We start from the raw sequence: 22,621 nt of genomic DNA on the forward strand, positions 1-22,621 counted from the left end.
TTCAAATTTCTCACAGTACTCTTCAAATTTGTTTAGTAACGTTTGTAAGCTGTACCTGTCTTCACCTTTTGAGTGTTTAAATCCATTATACACTTTCCTATTGACAGGCCCTTTGATGAGAATTGCTATTTTAATTTTGTCTGAGGCTTCTGCAACATCATTAGCTATGAGATAAAAATCGAACATTTGTTTAAACCTTTTCCAGACATTTCTTACATTACCAGTCGTGTCCAGCTGAGGTGGGTATCCATGCCACATCCTCGAATTAGCGATGTCTTCCCCAGTCAAATGTCCAGTAGGAGATTTCCATGCCATTTTGTGCTTTCTGTATCTGCAGCTGAGTTGTCCTGTCGTAAGCGTCCTGAAATCACTGCTGGTACCATGTGTTGTTCCTCGTATCTTAATAAAGCTCGCAGTCTCAAGTGTGGAGAAGATGCTTTATTGTGGGTTCGTTCAGTTTCCAGAGCTCGACCTAGAACTACCTTCCAGTGCTAACTACCAGCTTTGCTTGCTGTGTGTCCTGCTTACCAGCCCCCCTGCTGTGAAGAGTGTGTCCTCACTTCCTGTCCTGATCTATTTATATGGCTCTCCCGTGCTCCCTCTAGTGGTCGCTCAGTTGTGTTGCATCTGGTTAACTTGTGATCACCACAAGTTCCTGCTTAGCAACGGCATCGCCTCAAGCAGGACAACCAGCTACAACCCCCGGGGGAACGGACAGGTGGAAAGGGGGAACACGATGGTCTGGAAGGTCGTCCTTCTTGCCCTACGGCCTAGAAGTCTCCCTGTCTCCCGCTGGCATGCGGTCCTTCTCGAAGCGCTCCACTCCATCCGTTCGCTCCTGTGTACTGCCAAAAATGTGACCCCACATGAGAGGATATTTGTTTCCCACAGGAAGTCCAGCTCAGGGGTCTCGCTCCCATCCTGGCTGACAGTCCCAGGGCCCGTCCTCCTCTGGAAGCATGCGAGGAGTCATAAATTGGATCCACTGGTCGAAAAGGTCCTTCTCCTCCATGCTAACTCACAATATGCCTACGTGGCACACCATGACGGGTAGGAGGACACAGATTCCCTTCCTGATTTGGCACCTGCAGGTTCCCCAGTGACCATCACCATCACCCCCGACCCTGCACCGTCTCCCTCCACCGCTACACATCTACTACGAGACGCAGAAGACGACACGCTCCTGGACACGCAGGTCTCAACACCTCATCCGACAACAATATCCACACCACAGCCGGGACTGAGGCGGTCACAGCGGAAAGTCAAAGCCCCCGACAGACTCGATCTATAACTCAACCCGTCCACTTCACCCCTGCCGGACTCTTGTTTTTGGCAGGGGGTGAATGTGGTAAACCACTGTATTGTATTGTACTGTTGCATTGCTACACGCCTGGGCTTGTCCCTGCTGGCTCCGCCTGTGGCTCCTCCCCTCAGGCTCATGTATAAAGGTGGCCAACCTTCATCCCTGCCCTCATTCTGGGACCGGCTGCCAGCAGGTGTCTTTAAGCTGATTAAAGCCACAGTTTTTCTCCCGACTCCTCGTCTGTCGTCAATTGATGGTACATCAGTTTCCATTCCTGTTCACAATCGAGAGACCCCAGCTGGAAAGTGTGCCTGTGTCAGCTGAGGGGAAAGACAAAATTGAGCTCTGTTGTGATGCATCTCACAGTTGAATAGCCGAATCCTACATTCATCGCCATTTGAATGTGGTACGAGATGGTAACTGGCATCTGTGGGAGAGCCTTCAAGTGAGAAATACAGGAAAACAAAGGGAAGGAAGCAGGCTGGGACCCGAGAGAATGGGAAGAGCTGCTACCGTGGGCAGCTCGGTAGCATTGTGGATATCACAAATGCTTCACAGCTCCAGGGTCCCATGTTCGATTCCGGCTTGGGTCACTGTCTGTGCGGAGTCAGCACATCCTCCCCGTGTGTGTCTGGGTTTCCTCCGGGTGCTCCGGTTTCCTCCAACAGTCCAAAGATGTGCAGGTTAGGTGGATTGGCCAGGCTAAATTGCCCTTAGTGTCCAAAATTGGCCTTAGGTTGTGGGGATAGGGTGGAGGTGTTGACCTTGGGTGGGGTGCTCTTTCCAAGAGCCGGTGCAGACTCGATGGGCCGAATGGCCCCCTTCTGCACTGTAATTTGTGTGTGTGTTGTGTGTATACAATGTGGATTGTAGCAAAGTGAAGATAGGAATCTGTGTGAAATATCAAGGTTATTGTTCATGGTTGCAGCCGTACACTGCTCATTCTAATGTTGCTGGATTCTATAAATGGAACACTGAGTGTTGAATGGGAGTGCAGGGAATATTATTTGTCACTGTGTCGTGACCGGTCATGAAGGGAGAGGCTCTTGCAATGTCACTTTGAGACACAGCTGGTAAAGTCTGAAATAGTAGTTGAATGACCAGTTGAATTTACCCAAAAGTGGACTGGACATGCGTTGGGCCAGGTTCTGCGGTTTAACAAACCAACAGCAAATTTGCTGAGGGAGCTCTTCAAACAGAGAACGCTGACTCCTTTTATTTAAAAAGAAGCTATTTGGTTCCCACTATAGCTTACTTCGTAAATTCACTGTTTAGGGTGTCAATGGCCATAAACAAACACACACATACAGAACATTAACACAAATACAGGCAAAACACATTCTCACACACACATTCACATACATGCAGGAACAGACACATTAATGTTTTTAAAAATAAATTTAGAGTACCCAATTATTTTTTTTCCAATTAAAGGGCAATTTAGCGTGGCCAATCCACCTAACCTGCACATCTTTGGGTTGTGTGGGTTTCACATGGGGAGAATGTGCAAACTCCACACGGACCGTGACCCAGGGCCGGGATTCCAACCCGGGTCCTCAGCGCTGCAGTACCAATGTTAACCAGTGCACCACATGCTGCCCATAACAGACACATTAATAAACACACAAACATTAACTAAAACACATATAAGTACACATATATGCACGCCAGGTTACATGCCAAATCTGTGTCAAATTAGGTGAGTTTGGCCTGTGTGGAGCTACAATTGGCCTCTCTGCCCCTGGGTAAGAAACATAGAACATACACTGCAGAAGGAGGCCATTCGGCCCATCGAGTCTGCACTGACCCACTTAAGCCCTCATTTCCACCCTATCCCTGTAACCCAATACCCCCTCCTAACCTTTTTGGTCACTAAGGGCAATTTATCATGGCCAATCCACCTAACCTGCACGTCTTTGGACTGTGAGAGGAAACCGGAGTTCTCGGAGGAAACCCACGCAGACACGGGGAGAACGTGCAGACTCTGCACAGACAGTGCCCCAACAGAGAATTGAACCTGGGACCCTGGCACTGTGAAGCCACAGTGAAAAATCAAATGAAAATGAAATTAAAATCGCTTATTGTCACAAGTAGGCTTCAAATGAAGTTACTGTGAAAAGCCCCTAGTCGCCATATTCCGGCGCCTGTTCGGGGAGAATGTACGGGAAGTGCTATCCACTTGTGCTACCATGCTGCCTTTGAAGGAGGGGTTTTACTGCTGGATGCATGGAAACACAGCATGGACGCGATCAAGTGTAGTTACGATGCCTCACAGAGTAGAGCATCCAGCTGACACTCGTGTCGAAGCTCATGCATGAAAAATAGGCTCTTAGGTAAGACACTGAGTCAGCAGCTCAGGGAGGGAAGGTGAAGAAATCACAAATGACTCTGCATAACATGGTGAAACCTGCCACATACCAATAGGAATTCAGTGAGACAGATTGTATGATCAGGCAGTTCATGGTTTCAGTGAGTGCTGTGCATTCTTCTGTTATTCTGTACGTCAGCATTTGTTACCACATATGCAGGGCAGATGGTTACTGTTCCTCTGCCAGAGAACATGCCATCCTTCCATTGGCATTTATATTCAAGCAACCACAATCCCATAACAAGGTTCCAGCAGTGTGTCGTAACGTTGTGTTCATAGTTATCCCATTAACTATCAGGCAGCCTCTCATTCTTATCATTTTTGTTGGGGGTACATTTTAGTACAGCCCCTCTTTATATTTTCTGGGTGTTTTGTATCCTGTTTCTTCATTCATCCATCCTGACACTGGAGCTGCCAGACTGGCTGCAGAAGCTACTTCGAGGATGCAGCCTGCTACCTCCACCCAGCTCCTCCTTGCTCAGCATAATTCCTATCTATCAAGAACTTCGCACAGTAGTGTTGTGTGTACTTGTCTATTTGTCTCTTTGTGTGGGTGCGTACCTCTGATTACCTTATCTACACGTTTGTTTATGTCTCAACATGAATGAGTGCATGTGCCTGTCTGCTGTATACCTATCTATGTGCCTGTGCTTATGTGTGTTTTGTGACTGATATGTGTGTGTGTTGTGTGTTGAGCACTGGTGTGTGTGTGTATGTGCTTATGTCTGCTGGGTGTGTGTACTCATGACTGCTGAGTTTTTTTTCGTTTAAAAAAAATTTAGAGTACCCAATTCATTTTTTCCAATGAGGGGCAATTTAGCGTGGCCAATCCACCTACCTTGCACATCTTTGGATTGTGGGGGTGAAACCCACGCAAACGTGGGGAGAATGTGCAAACTCCACACGGACAGTGACCCAGAGCCGGGATCGAACCTGGGATCGAATCGGCGCCGTGAGACAGCAGTGCTAACCACTGCACCACTATGCCGCCCCGACTGCTGGGTTTTTCTGTCTATTGGGTCTAGTTGTGTGTGTTTGGGTCTGGTGAATGTGTGTGTGCCGGCAGAATTTTACCTTCCCCCACTGGTGGAAAAACTGCTGCTCGGCAATTTTAAGTGGGATGGGCAAGGCCTTGGCCACCCCTGTCCTTTTTCTGACTGAGCCCCGTAACTGGCCAACTAACGCCGCTTATGGGCCTTTTCCCACTGAGTCTCAATTTTCAGGCTGGCGGGAGGAGCTCAAAATGGGGGGAGGCCCGGAAAGTGACCCTGCTCAGGCAGGAATACCAGTGTAGGAGGGGGAGGTGTGCATGGTGCTGCATCTCCATCAATGGCCTCCTTTTAACATCGGGCATCCCCCAACAAGATCCGGCCCCTGTGGGTGCACCCTCCTCGTTTCAGCTTCTCTACCAACACCCCATGGCCAGCACCTATATCTGATGTAGGATTGCTCCCTTGTGAGAGGGGAGTCCTGCCTCCAGCCGATTAAAGTTCATTGGAGCATTAAATGGCAGCAGGGCAGTCGGTATCAATGGGGATACGTTCACCGCTGACTCTTCAGCTGGTGGGAATGGTAACTTTGATCTTTGTGTACGAGTCTGCTGTTTGTGACTTTTAAAAGACTCACCAAGTACTTTCCATTGGCCGCAGAAAAATACTTTTCACTGTACTTTGGTACATGTGACAATAAACATCAATCAATCAAAAAGTTATCAAGCTTCTTAAGTTCATTCTTTTCAGTTTTGTTTCTTGCCAATTCATATTTGTGAAGTAAAACTAGATCTAGACTGTGCTTTTCTGCACAGCAGATTTAAATGTGTTCTCTCTAAGCAAAGCGTGTCAATTATCCATGTGACAGTTCAGTAGAATGTAATTATTCCAGAACTTTAATACAACATTACTGGTGCGCTGTGGTGGCCATTACTAACAGGCCTCAAACCTGTATGTTACAGTGAATCAACAGAGCCCAAGCTGGTCCAAGTTGTTGAGAAATGTCCTTGGCAGCCCCCATAGCCCATAGTGACCCTGAAGCCACCCCATAGCGACCCTGACCCTCCCCTGCCCCCCTCCCCCCCCCCACCCCCTCCCCCTTCTCACAATAAGAAGCTGGATATCACAGTGTCACATTGTATTGACCACAATAGAATAGAAAGAGGATCAAGGTGCTAAGCAGAAACCACAGTTACCATTGAACAAGAAGGAATATGTCTACTCCCTCTGTTGTGCAGACTGAGATACTCCAGGCTGGACCCAATGATTGTTAAAGCCAGACTCACATTTATCCAGCACCCTTTCCCATTTTCTGGCAATGACTCAACAACTCAGTAAGAGAAAGTGCCATCAATGTAGCATAGCTTCCCCAAGGCATTTCACAGGAGCAATGAATGACTGAAATGCGACAACCGTTAATGGGTAGTCAAGTACAACAATCATTACAGTAAGTTCACACAAAAAGACACTTGGAAGACCTTAAGCCCCTTTGCCACTGAAATGCTCATACATGCCTGCCACCTCAACACTATTTCAAGCCCTTCTTGTCATTCTCCATAAATTTTCATCTCATCATGGATCCCTACCATGTAGAAGGAGGCCATTCTGTCCATCAGGTCCACACTGACCCTGTGAAAGAGCAATCTACCTGGGCACACTTCCCCACCCTATGCCCGTCACCTAACCTCCACATCTTCAGACACTAAGGGGCAATTTTAGCATGGCTAATCAACCTAACCTGCACACCTTTGGACTGTGGGACAAAACCGGAGTTCCTGGAGGAAACCCACGTAGACACGGGAAGAATGTGCAAACTCCACACAGTCACTGAAGGCTGGAATTGAACCCAGGTCCCTGGTGCTGTGAGGTAGCAGTGCTGACCACTATGTCACCATATCCTCCCACCCCGTCAAAGTCTCTGTCACAAGTATCCTATCCCACACTATGTACCACTTGTCCATCACCCCTTCCGTCACTTGCATTTCCCAGTTTGAAATCGTATTCATATCTAGAAATCCCCTCTCTTTCTCTCTCTACATTAGGGTTAGATTTCAGTCTGTCACCCCTTCCTGAATAGTCTATTCCTCTGATTCCCGCTTTCCGATCATCACCTTTCCTTTATCCACATTTGGTAGCGCAGCTTGTAGCCACCTTGGTCCTACCCTTGGGATTCCTTCCCCAAAACTCTTCACTTTCTAAAAACCTCCTTGAATCTTACAGCACAGAAAGAAGCCATCCTGCCCAATTGGTTAACGCCAACATTTATTCCCCACATGAGTTTCCTCCTCCTCTCTTACTTCATCTCACCTTATTGACAAACTTTCTATTCTTTTCTGCCTCCTGTATTATCTAGCTTCCTGTTAAATGCATCAACTCAACTCTTCAACCAAGCTTTCAAACAGCTCTGCTGAACCCTTCCTTCCTGACCTCGGTGTCTGTTTCTTCACACCTCATGTGAAGTATTTTGAGACTTTGCAATTTGTTTTGAATTAGCAGTTAATATGCTCTTACCGGTATTGCTTGAGAAGAAATGTTGATGAGGCGCCCTCATCCTCAAATAACACACCTGATCTTGCGCTTAGAGTCTTAGGTTAATTTAAAAAAAAAATATTTTATTAAGGCATATATAATTTTAACCCCTGTTGCCTCCCGGCGCCGAGGTCCCAGGTTTGATCCCGGCTCTGGGTCACTGTCCGTGTGGAGTTTGCACATTCTCCCCGTGTTTGCATGGGTTTCGCCCCCACAACCCAAAGATGTGCAAAGGTAGGTGGATTGAACACGCTAAATTGCCCCTTAATTGGAAAAAAAAAATGAATTGGGTATATATAATTTTAACAATTTTCAAGAGGAAAAAACAACAAATATCACTCACCCAACCAACAACCAAACCCAGCCAACGTGGCTTACATACACCCTTCCCCAGTCCCCCTTTCCCACTAACTATTTCCCACCTCAACCAACCCCACCATGCCTCCCTCTTTCCCTTAACCCCCCCCCCCCCCCCCCCCGCCTTATGTCTGCGGACAGCTTAATTTCCCCCAAAGAAGTCGATAAATGGTTGCCACCTTCGGACGAACCCTAGCATCGATCCTCTCAGGGCAAACTTGATCTCCTCAAGCCCAAGAAACCTGGCCATGTCACTGAGCCATACCCCCAATTTCGGGGGTTCAGAGTCCCTCTACGCCAATAAGATCCATCTCTGGGCTACCAGGGAGGCAAAGGTCAAAACATCAACCTCTCAAAACACCGGCCTCTAGAGTCGTAGTTTAATAATAATCTTTATTGTCACAAGTAGGCTTGTATTAACACTGCAACGAAGTTACTGTGAGAATCCCCTAGTCGCCATATTACGGCGCCTGTTTGGGTACACAGAGGGAGAATTCAGAATGTCCAAATTACCTAACAACACATCTTTCCGGACTTGTGGGAGGAAACCTGAGCACCGGGAGGAAACCCACGCAGACACGGGGAGTACATGCAGACTCTGCACAGATAGTGACCCAAGCCGGGAATCGAACCTGGGATCCTGGTGCTGTGAAGCAACAGTGCTAACCACTGTGCTACCGTGCCGCCCATATTTTACGTTGCATTTTAAAAACAACATAGCACTTCCATAGTATGCAGTCGCTTTAGATGACGGAGATTATGTGTCTTGACGAATTACATTGTTAAGGTTTGCGAATTACATTGTTAAGGTTAAGAGAGGGTGCACGGTGGCTCAGTGGTTAGCACTGCTACCTCACAATACTGAGGACCCGTGTTCGATCCTGGCTCTGGGTCACTGTCCGTGTGGAGTTTGCACATTCTCCTGGTGTCTGCATGGGTGTCACCCCACAACCCAAAGATGTGCAGGGTAGGTGAATAGGCCGCACTAAATTGCCCCTTAATTGGAAAAAACAATTGAGTACTCTAAATTTATAAAAAGACAGTTAAGGTTAAGAGAAACATGTGATGGGTAGGCATTGCACATATAAACAGTGGACAGCTGGGACACTGGGTGGAGTGATGTGAGACTGAACAAGTCAATAAATATTCTCAATAAAGAAAAGCTCTGTGTCTTGGTTTCTGCTTCACTGGCCAACAAACTAACAGCCACCATCTCCTGCTCACCTGCTGGACAGCAAATTAAAGTCCCTTACCACTCCACACCCTCCCTCCCACCAGAATTATATGAACCCCCGTGACAGCTTCATAATTGCCTTACCCTTTGTGATCCTGAAATATACGGACCAGGAAAGTTCCAACTTGTACTGAGTTAGCTGACCTCAGCCTGGCCATCTACAATGGACCTTCCTTCCCCTGGGTTAGGGAGGGAAAAATCTTCACCCATGATTCTTTCTTGGAAGTCCAAATATATGTGAACTTTGTACTGGATTGGATTTGCAAGTGAACCCTGATATTGTGGCGGAGGCAGGTTCAATTGAAGCATCCAAAGGGAATTAGATTGTTATCTGAAAACCAATAATGCACAGGGTTACAGGGAGAAGACAGGAGAATGGCACTCAGTGAGTTGTTCATTTCAAGGGCCATTTGGAGGGCAGACACGATGGGCTGAATGGCCTCCTTCTGTGCTGTACCAATTCTGTTATTCTGCTGAGGTTTCTGGTGATGACTACTCCTGGCAACAATAGGTTTCTGGCTTGGTTCTACAATTCAATAGGAAAAAAGGATAGCTCCACTTTCTCTGTCTGAAAGGGAAAATTAGGCAGGGGCCTTACTTTTCTGGGCAAAATCTCTTCCCCCTTTGGTCTCCGTCTCCCAGGCTGACTGTCCCTGACCACATGTCAGTTAATAGAATGTTTCTTGCCATTAGCTAGTTTCTGTCAAGTGACCACAGTATCGGTGTTCTTATTGTACGCACAAATGGATTGATGGACTAAGTAATTGTCACATAATGGGGAAAGTTTCATATCCCCATCAACATTTCAACTACTTGTGGCAAGAAGAGATTTTATTATTATAACTATGAATAGCCTTCAGATATGTTTGTTTGCATTTCCATGAGGCCACCAAGCCTATCGGTTATTGATACTTTGAGTCTTAATTATTGAAACTAACTGAAATGGAGAGGGGCAGTCATCAGCACCTTGGAAGGTTTTTTAAGTGACTTCCCAGAGACATGCCCAGAAAAGTCGCTGCGCCTGTACAGAAAACACAAAAGAAGGTCACTTGGCCCTCCGGACTCCATTTTGTGTTAAGGTAAGTCGTCCTTTGACGTTCTGCTTTTGGAAAGTAAAGTATTCATCGTCTTCCTCACTTCATGGGGGCTTATTACGCAGGCGTAACACTCTCAAACTTCACATTATAAAAAAACAAATGACTGCTTGCCAGCGATTCAAAATTGTAATTTCATCTTGAGTTTCAAATAATGATTATCAACCTTTCTGGGGTTTATTATCAAACATCAGATGCAAGTATCTATTAGGCTCTGCCTTGTAATCAGTCTCAGGTATCCATTACCCATTTACTGGAATTCTAGACTGGCAGTACCTTCATGCTGTGACTGAACCTGTCACTGTGAATTTACTGCCACACCTCACTTGCCTGAATTCAGTTGGTTGCTGGAAATGTCCAAAAAATAATACAGCCCATTCGGCCCATTCTGCCTGTACTGGCTCTTTGGTAGAGCTATCCCAGGTATCCCACAGCCTGTTCCTTCCCCATTGCCCTGTGAATATTTTCCCTTCAAGTGTTTTTCCAAACTCCCTGTGACAGTTACTTTTGAACCTGCTTCCACCATCCATTCCGGCAATATTTCTCATATTTCATTTGGGATCAATTTTAAAATATAAATTTAGAGTACCCAATTATTTTTTTCCAATTAATGGACAATTTAGCATGGCCAATCCATCTACCCTGCACATCTTTGGGTTGTGGAGGAGAAACCCATGCAGACACGGGGAGAATGTGCAAACTCCACACAGACAGCGACCCAGGGCCGGGATTCGAACCCGGGTCCTCAGCGCCGTAGGCAGCAATGCTAACCTCTGCGCCACCGTGCTGCCCTTTAATTTGGTATCATTTGAGTATACTCAGGTGAGCACTGGAAATAATCTAGAATAAAAACAGAAAATGCTGGATAAACTCAGCAGGTCTGGCAGCATCTGTGGCGAGGGAATCGGAGTTAACGTTTCGAGTCCATGGGCCGAATGGCCTCCTTCTGCACTGTAAATTCTATGAGTCCATACGACTCAACTTCAGAGTTGAAGAGGGGTAGAAATGTGATGGATTATTTAGTTGGAGAGGGGGATGGAGAAGGTGGAGCAGAATAGACAGAGAGGTCAAGGAAGGAAAGTGTTGTAAGATGAAAGAGGGGTGGAAATTGAAAGCAAAATTGATTAAAGTATTGTTTATGTAGGAGCATTTCTTCCTTTCCCAGTATCTAGTCCCTGAGTCAGTGCAGCATTTCCTTGACAGTGCTGATTAGAAGGTAGGTCCTCCCAGGGGAAAGGCTCTTCTGATTCAATTTTCTTTACATTACCAGACACAAAGTTTTCACCATCAGAGTGCTTTTAGTTTTAATTGTGTGCCCAGTTTTGTCCCCTCACTTCTCCTGATAGGGTCGCAAACCCTCCAGGGTTGGCCTTGAGTCTCCAGGAATGGAAGATTAATCTCAAGGACATTGCTGTGTGCAGCAAAATCATACAGACATTGAAAAAGATTTTGATTTTGCCATTTTCTTTGAACATTTCTTTTTACCAGACATAAAAAATATTGAAGATGGGTAAAAAGGCTGTTTCGCTGCCAGTCACAGATCACAGAATTGTTACGGTGCAGAAGGAGGCCATTTGGCCCATCATGTCTGCACCAGCTCTCCAAATGAGCATCATGACGGTGCCATCCCCCTGCCTTTTCCCCGTATCCCTGCACATTGTTTCTATTCAAATAATCATCTAATTTCTTCTTGAATGCCTCAGTTCAACCTGCCCCATCTCACTTCCAGGCAGTGCATTCCAGATATGAACAACATTCTATGTGAAAAAGTTTATTCTCACATCGTATTTGCTTCTTTTGCAAATCACTTTAAATCTGTGCTCTTTTGTTCTTGATCCTTTTATGACCGAGAATAGTTTCTCCTTATCTCCTCTGTCCAGCACCCTCATGATTACATTTTTATTAAAGAGTATCCAATTCATTTTTTCCAATTAAGGGGCAATTTAGCGTGGCCAATCCACCTATCCTGCACATCTTTGGGTTGTGGGGGGCGAAACTCACGCAAACACAGGGAGAATGTGCAAACTCCATAACGGACAGTGACCCAGAGCCGGGATCGAACCTGGGACCTCAGTGCCGTGAGGCAGCAGTGCTAACCATAGCGCCACCATGCCGCCCAGCCCACTCATGATTTTGAATATCTCTATCAAATCTCCTCTTGACCTTCTTCTCTCCAAGGAGAACAATCCCAACCTCTCCAATCCATCCTCATAACTGAGGTTTCTCATTCTTGTAAACTAGTGAAGCCTCATCCAATTGGGTCATAAGCATTTTTGCTTTCCAGTGGGCGCGGGAGGGCAGGGCTTTGCGACGATGGCGATGTGGGCAGAATAATGGCTGGAGTGTGGGGCGGGTCAGCTGATGAAACTTCCACTTAATCATAGTTGATACTGCTAGCTCCTGAGGGGCTAACCTCTTTTAGGGATACTGTCCTCTGACAATCATAGAATCCTACAGTCCTTACAGTGCAGGAGGCCATTCAACCCGACAAATCGGCACTGACCCCCCCCCCCCCCCCCCCCCCCCCAAAAGAGCACGCAGATACGGGAAGAAAGTGCAAACTCCACACAGTCATCCAAGCCAGAATCGAACCCGGGTCCTGGCGCTGTGAGGCAGCAGTGCCAACCACTGTACCATTGTGCCACCCTGCTAGGTGTCCTGTCCACCTGGCAGCGCATCTAGCAGGGTGGCCATTCTTCATGTTTTGAGTCCAGATGATGAGTATCGGCAGGCTGTTCCACTAAAAAAAGCATCAGAGTTGAACTTGCTCCTGATTTGCTGGAGCAGTTACAAGTGGAAATCCTAACTGATGTAACCCTCCTGAATTTGGGCTTCTGGCGCCAATTCTACCCTTCCCACCTTCCAGGTGGACCTGGTGTTTCATGATGTATTTCAACCGAGCACCTAAACATTGGGTTGCTGTGGTTCACCTCACAATACACTTGGGCTAGTGAAGGAAAATGAAAGGATTTTGTTCCCGATTGCTCTCTCTGCTGCAAAGCGTGTGCCACAATGCCTGTTTGTCTGTATTGGGTTAAATTATGCTCAAGTTCGGATACAGGGCATCCCTGTGGGCGAACAGTCTGCCAATTACTCCCCGTCAGATTTACAAATAATGCATTGTCATTTGCGGGCCAAGTGGAGGTGGAAAAATATTGTTATAAATACATCTGCACTCAGGACTTAAAATGTAAGCTTCACACCCTCGAATTATGATGAAATGGAAGGTCCAGCACAGAAGGAGGCCATTCAGCCCCTTGCTGCTGCTGCTATCCATTTCCATGCCTGCTTCAATAAACATCCGATTCCCCTTTCAAATTGGCTTTCTAGCTTGGGGCAGCACGGTAGCACAGTGGTTAGCACAATTGCTCCACAACTCATGGGTCCCAGGATTGATTCCTGACTTGGTTCACTGTGCAGAGTCTGCACGTTCTCCCCCGTGAATGCGTGAGTTTCCTCCAGGTGCTCCGGTTTCCTCCCACAGTCCAAAGATGTGCAGGTTAGGTGGATTGGCCATGCTAAATTACCCTTAGTGTCCAAAAACGTTAGGTGAGGTTACTGGGATAGGTGGGAGGTGTGGGCTTAAGTGGGGTGCACTTTCCAAGGGCCAGTGCAGACTCGATGGGCCTAGTGGCCTCCTTCTGCACTGTAAATTCTGTGAGCTCAATACTTGCAGGAAAGCATTCCTCGGCTTCTTAAACCATGTGTTTGTGTGTGAGAGAGAGTGAAACAGAGTAACATGTCCGTTAGTTCTTCTCCCGCAGCACATTACTAATTTGTTAACAGTCCTGATGCGTATGTTCAGGTCAAGGTTTCATGAAAGAGCCACCTGGAGCGGGTCAGTGCCCTGGTCCTCTGCTCTCTACAATCCCCAGTGTGTGTTCTGGGTGCCACGGAAAGGTGATGTGATTGCTTGACGTCAGTTTCCTGTCTACCCTTGTTTCCTGCAGCTTTTTTTGTTGCTCAGTGAATGACCCAAAGATTTCGGAGAGAATTGGAGGGGGGAGGGCAGGAGTCCCGCCCAGCCTGGAATTTGTCAGTTTCTGCCCAAATATGGACATGTGCTCGCCGGGCCGGGGAGGAACTGGCGGTGAAATTTCACTTTGCTGAAAGTGATCAAAAAGGGCGCAACGCACCGCCCCTGTCTGCATTACAAAGAAGGCTGCCCACGTTTAAAGTAACGTCTTCAAAGCCCTTGTACATCATGTCCAGCAAGCAGTTTAATATCGGACCTGCGTACGGTCTGTCAGCAGAGGTGAAAAACAAAGTAAGTTTAACGTTTTGTTTTAATTTGACCTTTTAAAGAGTCTCAATTTGTCACTGGGTGCGTAACCTGCTGGTAACTTTGCAACAACGGATTCAGCGCCTCTTCTGTTATTGATAAGATGTCGCTCTGACTTTTTTTTGTAGTAGCTTTGGGCGTGTCCCAGCAGTTGCTGCTGCAAAATTAGATTAGATTGAAGTATTCATCGCATGCCTACAGTGCAGAGGGAAGCTATTCAGCCTGTCGAGTCTGCACTGACCCTCTGAAAGAACACCCTACCTAGGCGTCAACCCCTGCCCTGGCCCCTGTAACCCTGCGCATTGAACATGGCCTATCCACCTATCCTGCACATCCTTGGACACTTGAGGGAGAATTTAACATGGGCAATCCACCTAATCTGCACATCTTTGGACTATGGGAGGAAACTGAAACACCTGTAGGAAACCCATGCAGGCATGGGGAGAACGTGCAACTCCACACAGTCATCCAAGGTCGGAATCAAACCCGGGTCGGAATCAAACCCGGGTCCCTGGTGATCTGGGTAGGTTTCCGTATCTTCTGCCACCACCTGCCTTTCTTAATCTTCAGTTAATTCTTTGTGCCTGGGCCAGTCTCTCTCTCGCTGTTGCAAGTAGGATTGTGAAACCTTTTCTCCAAGGATGTGGAGGCCGGTGACTTCTTTTTGAGAAGTAGGAGTTAGAATTTCCTGCATGTCTTGCTTAAAGGTGGCCACAGTTGTACCTTGATGCAAGGAAAGAGCTTTGATCGCCTTTAAAATCTTTGTTTGCCATGTGCTTTTGCGATGCGTTGGGGGGGGGGGGGATGGTGAGGTCGGGTGAATCTGTTTTATAAATCTTTGCTTTTTATTCAATTTTTTTTTGGAATGCGTGAGGTGTCTGAATAACTGATGGGAGCGATCTCTCTCTCGCTCCCTCTCTCTCTCTTTCTTTCTCTCTCTCTCTTTCTTTTTCTCTCTCTCTCCGTCCCTTGTCTGCATTGCTCTGAATGAAAGTGATATGGAAAAAGGAGTTAGATTTTTTTCCCTTTTTGTTTCAAACATTTGTGTTGTCGCTTCTCAAGCAATGAAGAACGCTTTTGAAGTTTGTCCCGAGGCTGAACCGAGCTGTTTGCAGCTTTGACCCGATATTTGACACTGAAATGAACATCCGACCACATATCTGCATCAATGCAAAGATGTTTATTTCCACCCCTACCATCACCTCGGTCTCTACCTGCCACAGCTCATCTGTGAAAAGCCTTATCCCGTGCCCTCCAGATTTGACTATTCCAATACACTCCTGGCTGGTCTCCCGTGGTCAACCTTCCACAAACGTGAGATCATCTAAAACTCTGTCTGCACCCTGACTTGGATTTATGTGCTGTTCGCCTTTCTCTTTTATGCTCGCTGACCTGCATTGCTCCCAGATCGCCAAAGCCTCCGCTTTAAAATTCTCATCTTTGTTTACAAACCGCTCCTGTGACCTCGCCCCTCCTGATCTTTGTAAGCTCGCCAAACCCTGCAGTTCCAAGTAGGTGTCTGAAGAAAAGTCATATTGGACTCGAAACAGTAACTCTGTTTCTTGCTCCACAGGTGCTGTCAGCAATGCTGAGTTAATCCAGCATTTAAAAAATTTAATTTTCGGTATCTGCTCTTCTCCAATTCTGCCCTCTTGAACACCCCCCAAATTTTAATTATGCCACCATTAGTGGCCATATCTTACAGCAAAACATCCAAAATAGGAGCAGGGCATTTGGCACCTCGAGCCTGCTCTTGCATTCAATAAACCTGAAGCCCTAATCTCTGGAATTTCCATCCATAAACTGATCAACCTTTTTAATTCTAGCTGCTAAACTACGCTTTTAAACAATGGTGGGAAACCTGCGGCCCATCTAGGTTCTGGGTGGCACGATGGCACAGTGGTTAGCACCGCTGCCTCACCGCACCGGTGCAATTCCAACCTCAGGTGACTGTGTGGAGTTTGCATGTTCTCTCTGTGTCTGCATGGATTTCTTCTGGGCGCTCCGGTTTCTTCCAACAGTCCAATGATCATAGAATTTAAAGTGCAGTAGGAGGCCATTTGTCCCATCGAGTCTGCACCGACCCTTGGAAAGAGCACCCTACTTAAGCCCACACCTCCATGCTATCCTAGTAACCCCGCCTCACCTTTTTGGACACTAAGGGCAATTCAGCATGGCCAATCTACCTAACTTGCACATCTTTGGACTGTGGGAGGAAACCGGAGCACCTGGAGGAAACTCGCGCAGACACTGGACGAACGTGCAGATTCCGCACAGACCGTGACCCAAGCCGGGAATCGAACCTGGGATCCTGGGGCTTTGAAGCAAAGGTGCTAACCACTATGCTACCATGCTGCCCTACTGGTGCAGGTTAGGTGAATTGGCCATTCTAAATATCCCTTGTGTCCAAATGTTAGGTGGGGTTACAGGGATTGGGTGGGGGATTGGGTCGAGGTGGGATTCACTTTCGGAAGGTCAGTGCAGACTCGATGGGCCAAAAGACCGCATCTTGCACTGTAGGGATTCTGAGTGTGGCCTACAAGATGTATTTTTGACCAATGCCCATGTACAGGCAGATTCTGCTGTTTTCCATTTGTGTATTTTGTTTCCTACCGGTATGACTGAAATGACACACATATAAAGTCAGGGTAAGGGAAGTGAGGTGCGTACTGATTGCTCACAGCATTGACTGAGAGCCATGCTGTCCTGCGTTCAAAGTGGAAATATTTCCTTTTTTTTACCATTTGTGGTGATAGTTCTATGAACGATTAAGCATTTTTTGTAACACGTTATGAAATATTAAGCGCATATTAAATGTATTTAATTTTATTCATGAGGTCATAGTTGGTAAACAAGCCTGATTTCAGCCTTTGTGGCCCACTGAGATGAAGGAAGGCCACTCACATCATAGCCTGGGTTTCCCATCACTGCTTTAAAACCTACCTCTTTGACCAAGCTTGTGGTCATTTGCTCTAATATTTCCTTCTATGGCTCAGTGTCAAATTTGACTTGATCGCACTCCAGTGAGGCACTTTGCGAGATTCTTATTGCTGTTGAACAGCTCCGTGCGGGCAATGAGGGGTTACAGTTAGTGTGTGCACAGCAAGCTCCAACTGAGAGAGGCGACAGGGCATTGCTCAAAACAACAGCACTGAAACAGGCTAAGTTCTGGCCAGGTATTGGGAAACACCATCCTTCCTCTTCAATATAATGCCACAACTGAGACATTATCTTGATCCAACATCTGAAATGAAAGACAGCACCTCTAACACTTCAACACCCCCTCAAAATGCACTGAAGTATCAGCCTCGATTATGTGCTGAAGTCTCTTGGATTGGAACCTGATCCCGTGATCCTCTGATTCCAAGGTGAAAGGGCAACCACTGGCCTCTGACACTTAAGGACAGGATTGGATTGGGCAGTGGTGTCCTCAACCTGCCGACACGGGTGAAAGGGGTGCAGGGTGAGAGCGGGTCGTAGTTCATGTTTAATCTTGGGGAACCCGGACCCTATTAAGGATCAACATCTCTGGGAGAATAGGGAAGAAAACTCGGGGTGGGGATGTTACAATACAAGACTGTGAGCTGCTCCTGGGATGTGTTGTGAATGCTGCAATTGTCCCCCATCGTGTTATATTTTGCATCATGGCTTAATGGTGAGCTAAACAAGCAACTCAATCTGTGGGCGTGATCTACCGTCTGCATTGCGCCCGAACAGAAGCGCGATGCGGCCGGTAGATGCCAGGAGAAGACTACCGCAGGCTTCCCAGCAGCCAGAATGCCTCATGAGATCTGGGCGTGACCACACCTCACATGCCTAAGTTGGTTTTAAATCCACTTGGGCGAGCACACCTGGGATGTACCGTGCTCCTGGCATCTCACGGCTTCCCCAGGGAGTCCCCAGCCAGGCGCCATTTAGTTCTGGTCCACACAAACGTGGACCAGGTGGAATAGCACCTGGGCATTCCCAGGGCCATCGGAAGTTGCTGGGTTGTCAGGAACAGGGCAGGGTGGCCCCCTGGGATGTGGGCACCTTGGCACTGTCACTCTGGCACTGCCAAGCCAGCAGGAGCACTGCCAGGGTGGCAGAGCCTGGGTGCCCAGGTACCAGGGTGACACTGCCAGGGGTCAGGTCCCGGGGGAGCCATGCCCATGAGAGGAGGGTGAGGGGTATGATGGGAGGGGATTGCAAGGCAGGTATGAAGGGGCCTCTGGAAGGTTGGGAGTGTTTGAAGGGTGGAGGTCCTGGAAGGGAGGTGTGGGTAGGCCTGAAAAGGGGAGGCCCTCAGCGACACTATGGGGGGGTAATGCCCATATGTGTGGGGGGGGGGTGATAATGCCCATGGGTGGGGGACAGCTCCCACCCATGGGCAATGTGAGGGACCCACAAGCCCTCTTGGAGATCGGGACACCCTTTCAAGATGGTGGACTGATCTCTGAGGAGCCAGTCTATTAGTGAGCACAGCTCCCCAGTAATGAAAACATTTGAAGTGTGGGCTTGACTGGTGAGAAATTCCCCAGGGCCCAAAACCATGACTTGTGATTAGATAGTGATGGGGAACTCGCCAATACAGCCGGTGGAATCTCCCAGCACACCTGCCACAAATGACACCTGAAGGGAACGATTTATCTAACTGGGAATAAAGTCCCTTGGTGAGCGCATTTAGCTGCATGTTTCCCGGCGCTTGCAGTGCTGATCTTTTGAGCCCCTGACACGACGCCCTTCCTCCCCCAAGCCCCAACGCTCTATGAGGGGATCCTGAGGGCCAGCTCTCTGAGGGGGATCCCCCGGGGACCCCCCCCCCCCCCCCAAACACCTGCGCAGGGCAACCATGGCCCAATTGCGGTCAAGATGCCCAGATGCCACCTGGGCATCTTGGCAGTGTTAGGATGACACCCAGGTGGCAGTGCCAGGGTACCTGAGTGATAACAGCAGTGCCAGGGGACCACCTGCACAAAGGGCATGCAGCTGGGAGCCTCTGATCCACTGAGAGACCCCCATGAATGCTATTCCATCTGATTCCCGTTTGTGGAGACCGGTTTATTTTTCAAAAAATATACTTTATTCATAAATCTATAATCAACATTACAGAACATTTTGGATTGTCTTGACTGTACATTTCCATCAGAGTTACACATTCCCTTGACTTTCTTCCATTCAATTGGGATGACTTTACACACATATCCCTCTTTACATTTCAATTCTTTCTTAAATATTTACATTGTCATGTTTCTTTTATACATTGGAGTTTGTGGAGACCAGTACTGAACAGCGCTCACCTGAAGTTTCCAAGGCAAAGGAGATAGATCAATGTCTCGGATGCCTCGGAGAAATTACATATTACAGTGAGGCTAGCTGTCTTGCTCTAATATGCAGATTTGCCAAAAAGTGATCTCTTCCCACAATGGGCCCAATTTACATCTTGTGTTAGATCCTGCAAGGCATTGCGAGCCAGCTAGTTCCTGGGAATGGGGTTGCCTGTATTCTATCGACCATGTTGCATCGTGGTGCGCTGCTTTTCGGGTGCAGTGTTGCTGTTCGATCATACCCAGAAACCTTTCCATTAGATCGTGCCATGCTTAAAAGAAATGAGAAACATAAGTGATGGACCCAGGGCTACGCCATCAATAAAGAGAAAGAAAGTGAGGAAAACCGGGCAGTGATGATCAATTGACAGTAAACTTTAAGCTTTATATGAGGGAGAGGAGAATTGTACCAATTTGAGCTTTTGGTGGTACAGTTAGCCTGGGTGTCCGCATGATGAGGATACAGCGAGTGGGCGGAATGGGGATAAATTAGGGAATGTGCAGCACAAGAGTATGAGAGGAAAACCAACCATTGGAGCTTTTGTATGGCAAAATCTTTTCCTAAATGCTCACTTGCTTCCCCTGTAACCCTGAATTTTTTTGTTAAATCAAGATCAAAAGGTCACCTTGTAAGTAAGCTGGTGTTTTGTACGTCAACTTGTCGGAAATGGATGTGTACGATCTTTTCCCCTCCCCCACAAGTCCTTCTTTATTAAGAATTTTGCAAGTTCCACCCTTGCATTTGCGTAAACCTCCTGGCCAACATCCCACTCTTTCTCTTTCCACTCCTACCCAAGTGTAGATTGTTTCATCACTTGACACCCAGCACTTCAAAAAAAAATTGTGACTGTGAGGTTTCTCACCCTCCCTTTATATTGATAGAAATGAATTTAATGAAGTGTTTTGATGATCTATTGGTGCTGTGGTGTGCTTTGGGATCTGCCTCCTTTATGTTGGCGATGTAGAAACAATTTTGTGTAAACCAACCTGCACATGAGAAGTTTCTGGGGTTTTTTATGGCTGCCGACCTCCTCTGATGGATCTGCAGAGACAGGTGACTGGCGAGAATGTACACTGAACTGAACTTGAACGGCAATATAAAAACAAAATTCTGCAAATGCCAGACATCGGAAATAAGGGACATTTAGACTTAACACGTTAACTGTTTCTCTCGAAGCAGTGCAACAACGTCTTGTATAGACTTGCTTCAGGTTACGTTGAGGGACTGCAAGGCCATGAGGTGGTTCTTGCGTTAGAAACTACCTCATCAAATCCTGTCCTGCCTTCCATAGCATTGGATGAGACGAACAAACAGCCAGCAATTGGGAACTTGCCACTTGGAAAGGTTTTTGTTTTATTGTGTTGCTTGATCTCACCTGGGGCCTCTTAGCGGTGAATCTCGAGCGGTGAGCCACACAAATAGCCCAAACGCAACCCAGGATCAAACTGCAGATAGGACAGCTTGTTACAAACCTTCTGTGGTGATCAATGTGAGGAATGTTTTTGACGAAAGGGACTCTTCCTATTTCTTATGACCACAGTGTCAGTATTGAGCAGTCTGGGACTATTTGTTCCAGCATTTCATTTCTCAAATTATAATAATAATCTTTATTATTGTCACAAGTTAGGTGAAATCCCCCAGGCGCCACACTCTGGCGCCTGTTCGGGTACACTGAGGGAGAATCCAGAATGTCCAAATTACCTAACAGCACTGTTGTTGTGTAGCATAAGCTGCTATCTTGATGTATGCTTTGACAAAGGAAGCTCCAGACTATGAAATTAGTTCAACTTGTTTATTGAACTATTAACACAGTTCTTGAATGAGTAGACTCTCTGCTAAGCTAGCTGTAGTAACTCAGTCTACCTTAACCAGCCTGCTCGAAGCCACGTGCTGGGTGTGATGCTGTTGATTAACCTTGATGTACTCTCTAGATGTCTGTCTGTGGGAAGAGGCAGAGAATGTGTGTCCTGTCCTTTTTACATGGGTTGTGAAGTGCCCCCTTGTGGTAATGCCACCTCTGGGTGTCCTGATTACCCATTGGTTGTGTCCTGTTCGAATGACCCATTGGTTGTATGTCTGCATGTCATGCCATCTTTGGTGCTCCCTCTAGTGGTTACTTAGTTGTAGTGTATTTACATTAACCCCCTGTGTATATAAAGTGATGTATATCACCACAAGCACGTCTTTAGGGACTTGTGAGAGGAAACCGGGGCACCTGGAAGAAACTCATGCATACACTGGGAGAATGTGCAGACTCCGCACAAACAGTGGCCCAAGCCGGGAATCAAACCTGGGACCCTCATAGATTCCCCACAGTGTAGAAGTAGGCCATTTGGCCCATGAAGTCTGCACCGGCACTCCTAAAGAGCAGCCTCCCAGGCCTGCTCCTCAACCCTATCTCCACAACCCTGTAATCCTACATAACCGTTGGATACCTAAAGGGCCATTTAGCATGGCCAATCCACCTAATCTGCACATCTTTGGACTGTGGGTGGAAACCCACGCAGCCACAGAGAGAATGTGTAAACATCACACAGTCATCCAAAGTCGGAATCGAACCCGGGTGCCTGACGCTGTGAGGCAGCAGTGCTAGCCACTGTGCCATTGTACCGCCTTGGATTTTTCAGCTCCGTCTTTTGCCTCTTCCCCCAAGAGATGACATAGCTGCTGGAGGACAGAGGCTATTTTATCAAGCTGACTCGGGCATCAGGGATGGTGCAGGTTTGAAGGAGGAGATGGTCATTCTCCACCATCACTTTCCTCTCTAGGTATAATGTAGCTGGGCCTGGACTCGAGCCCTCCTCACCTCGCAACTTGTCTCAGTGCCAAATTCTGAAGCGCACTCTTGTGCACCAGTGTAACAATTTTCCATTCCCCACACCAGCCTCACCAAGCCCTTTCATGAGTGTGATTGTTGATTCAGACAATTGGAGGAGCCCATTGAACAGGCCCAGTAGATATATTGATAATATAATATTGACAACAACTCGGCTATTGGAGAGAATTTCACCCAGACGTGCAGTGAGGCAACTCGGAAGGACTATAGCAAAAATAGTTAAACTGTTGATAGATGGTATAAAATGAAAACAGATAATGCATGAAACACTCAGGTCAGGCAGCCTCTGCAGAACATCATTTTCAGATTGATTTGCTTGTGC

The 22,621-nt window shown here is 47.2% G+C and overlaps 1 protein-coding gene across 1 annotated transcript in view; it reads left to right on the top strand.

The window, feature by feature from the left end:
- The first annotated feature begins 13,834 nt into the window (after window positions 1-13,834).
- Window positions 13,835-22,621, top strand: part of LOC119952959 (calponin-2-like) — a 44,412-nt gene continuing 35,625 nt past the window's right edge. Inside the window, exon 1 of the mRNA XM_038776603.1 lies at window positions 13,835-14,141. Coding sequence (XP_038632531.1) covers window positions 13,845-14,141 — 297 coding nt within the window. The 5' untranslated portion in view covers window positions 13,835-13,844. The remainder of the gene's footprint in view (window positions 14,142-22,621) is intronic.

The sequence above is a fragment of the Scyliorhinus canicula genome, chromosome 18 (assembly GCF_902713615.1).
Source record: "Scyliorhinus canicula chromosome 18, sScyCan1.1, whole genome shotgun sequence".
Classification (NCBI taxonomy): domain Eukaryota; kingdom Metazoa; phylum Chordata; class Chondrichthyes; order Carcharhiniformes; family Scyliorhinidae; genus Scyliorhinus; species Scyliorhinus canicula.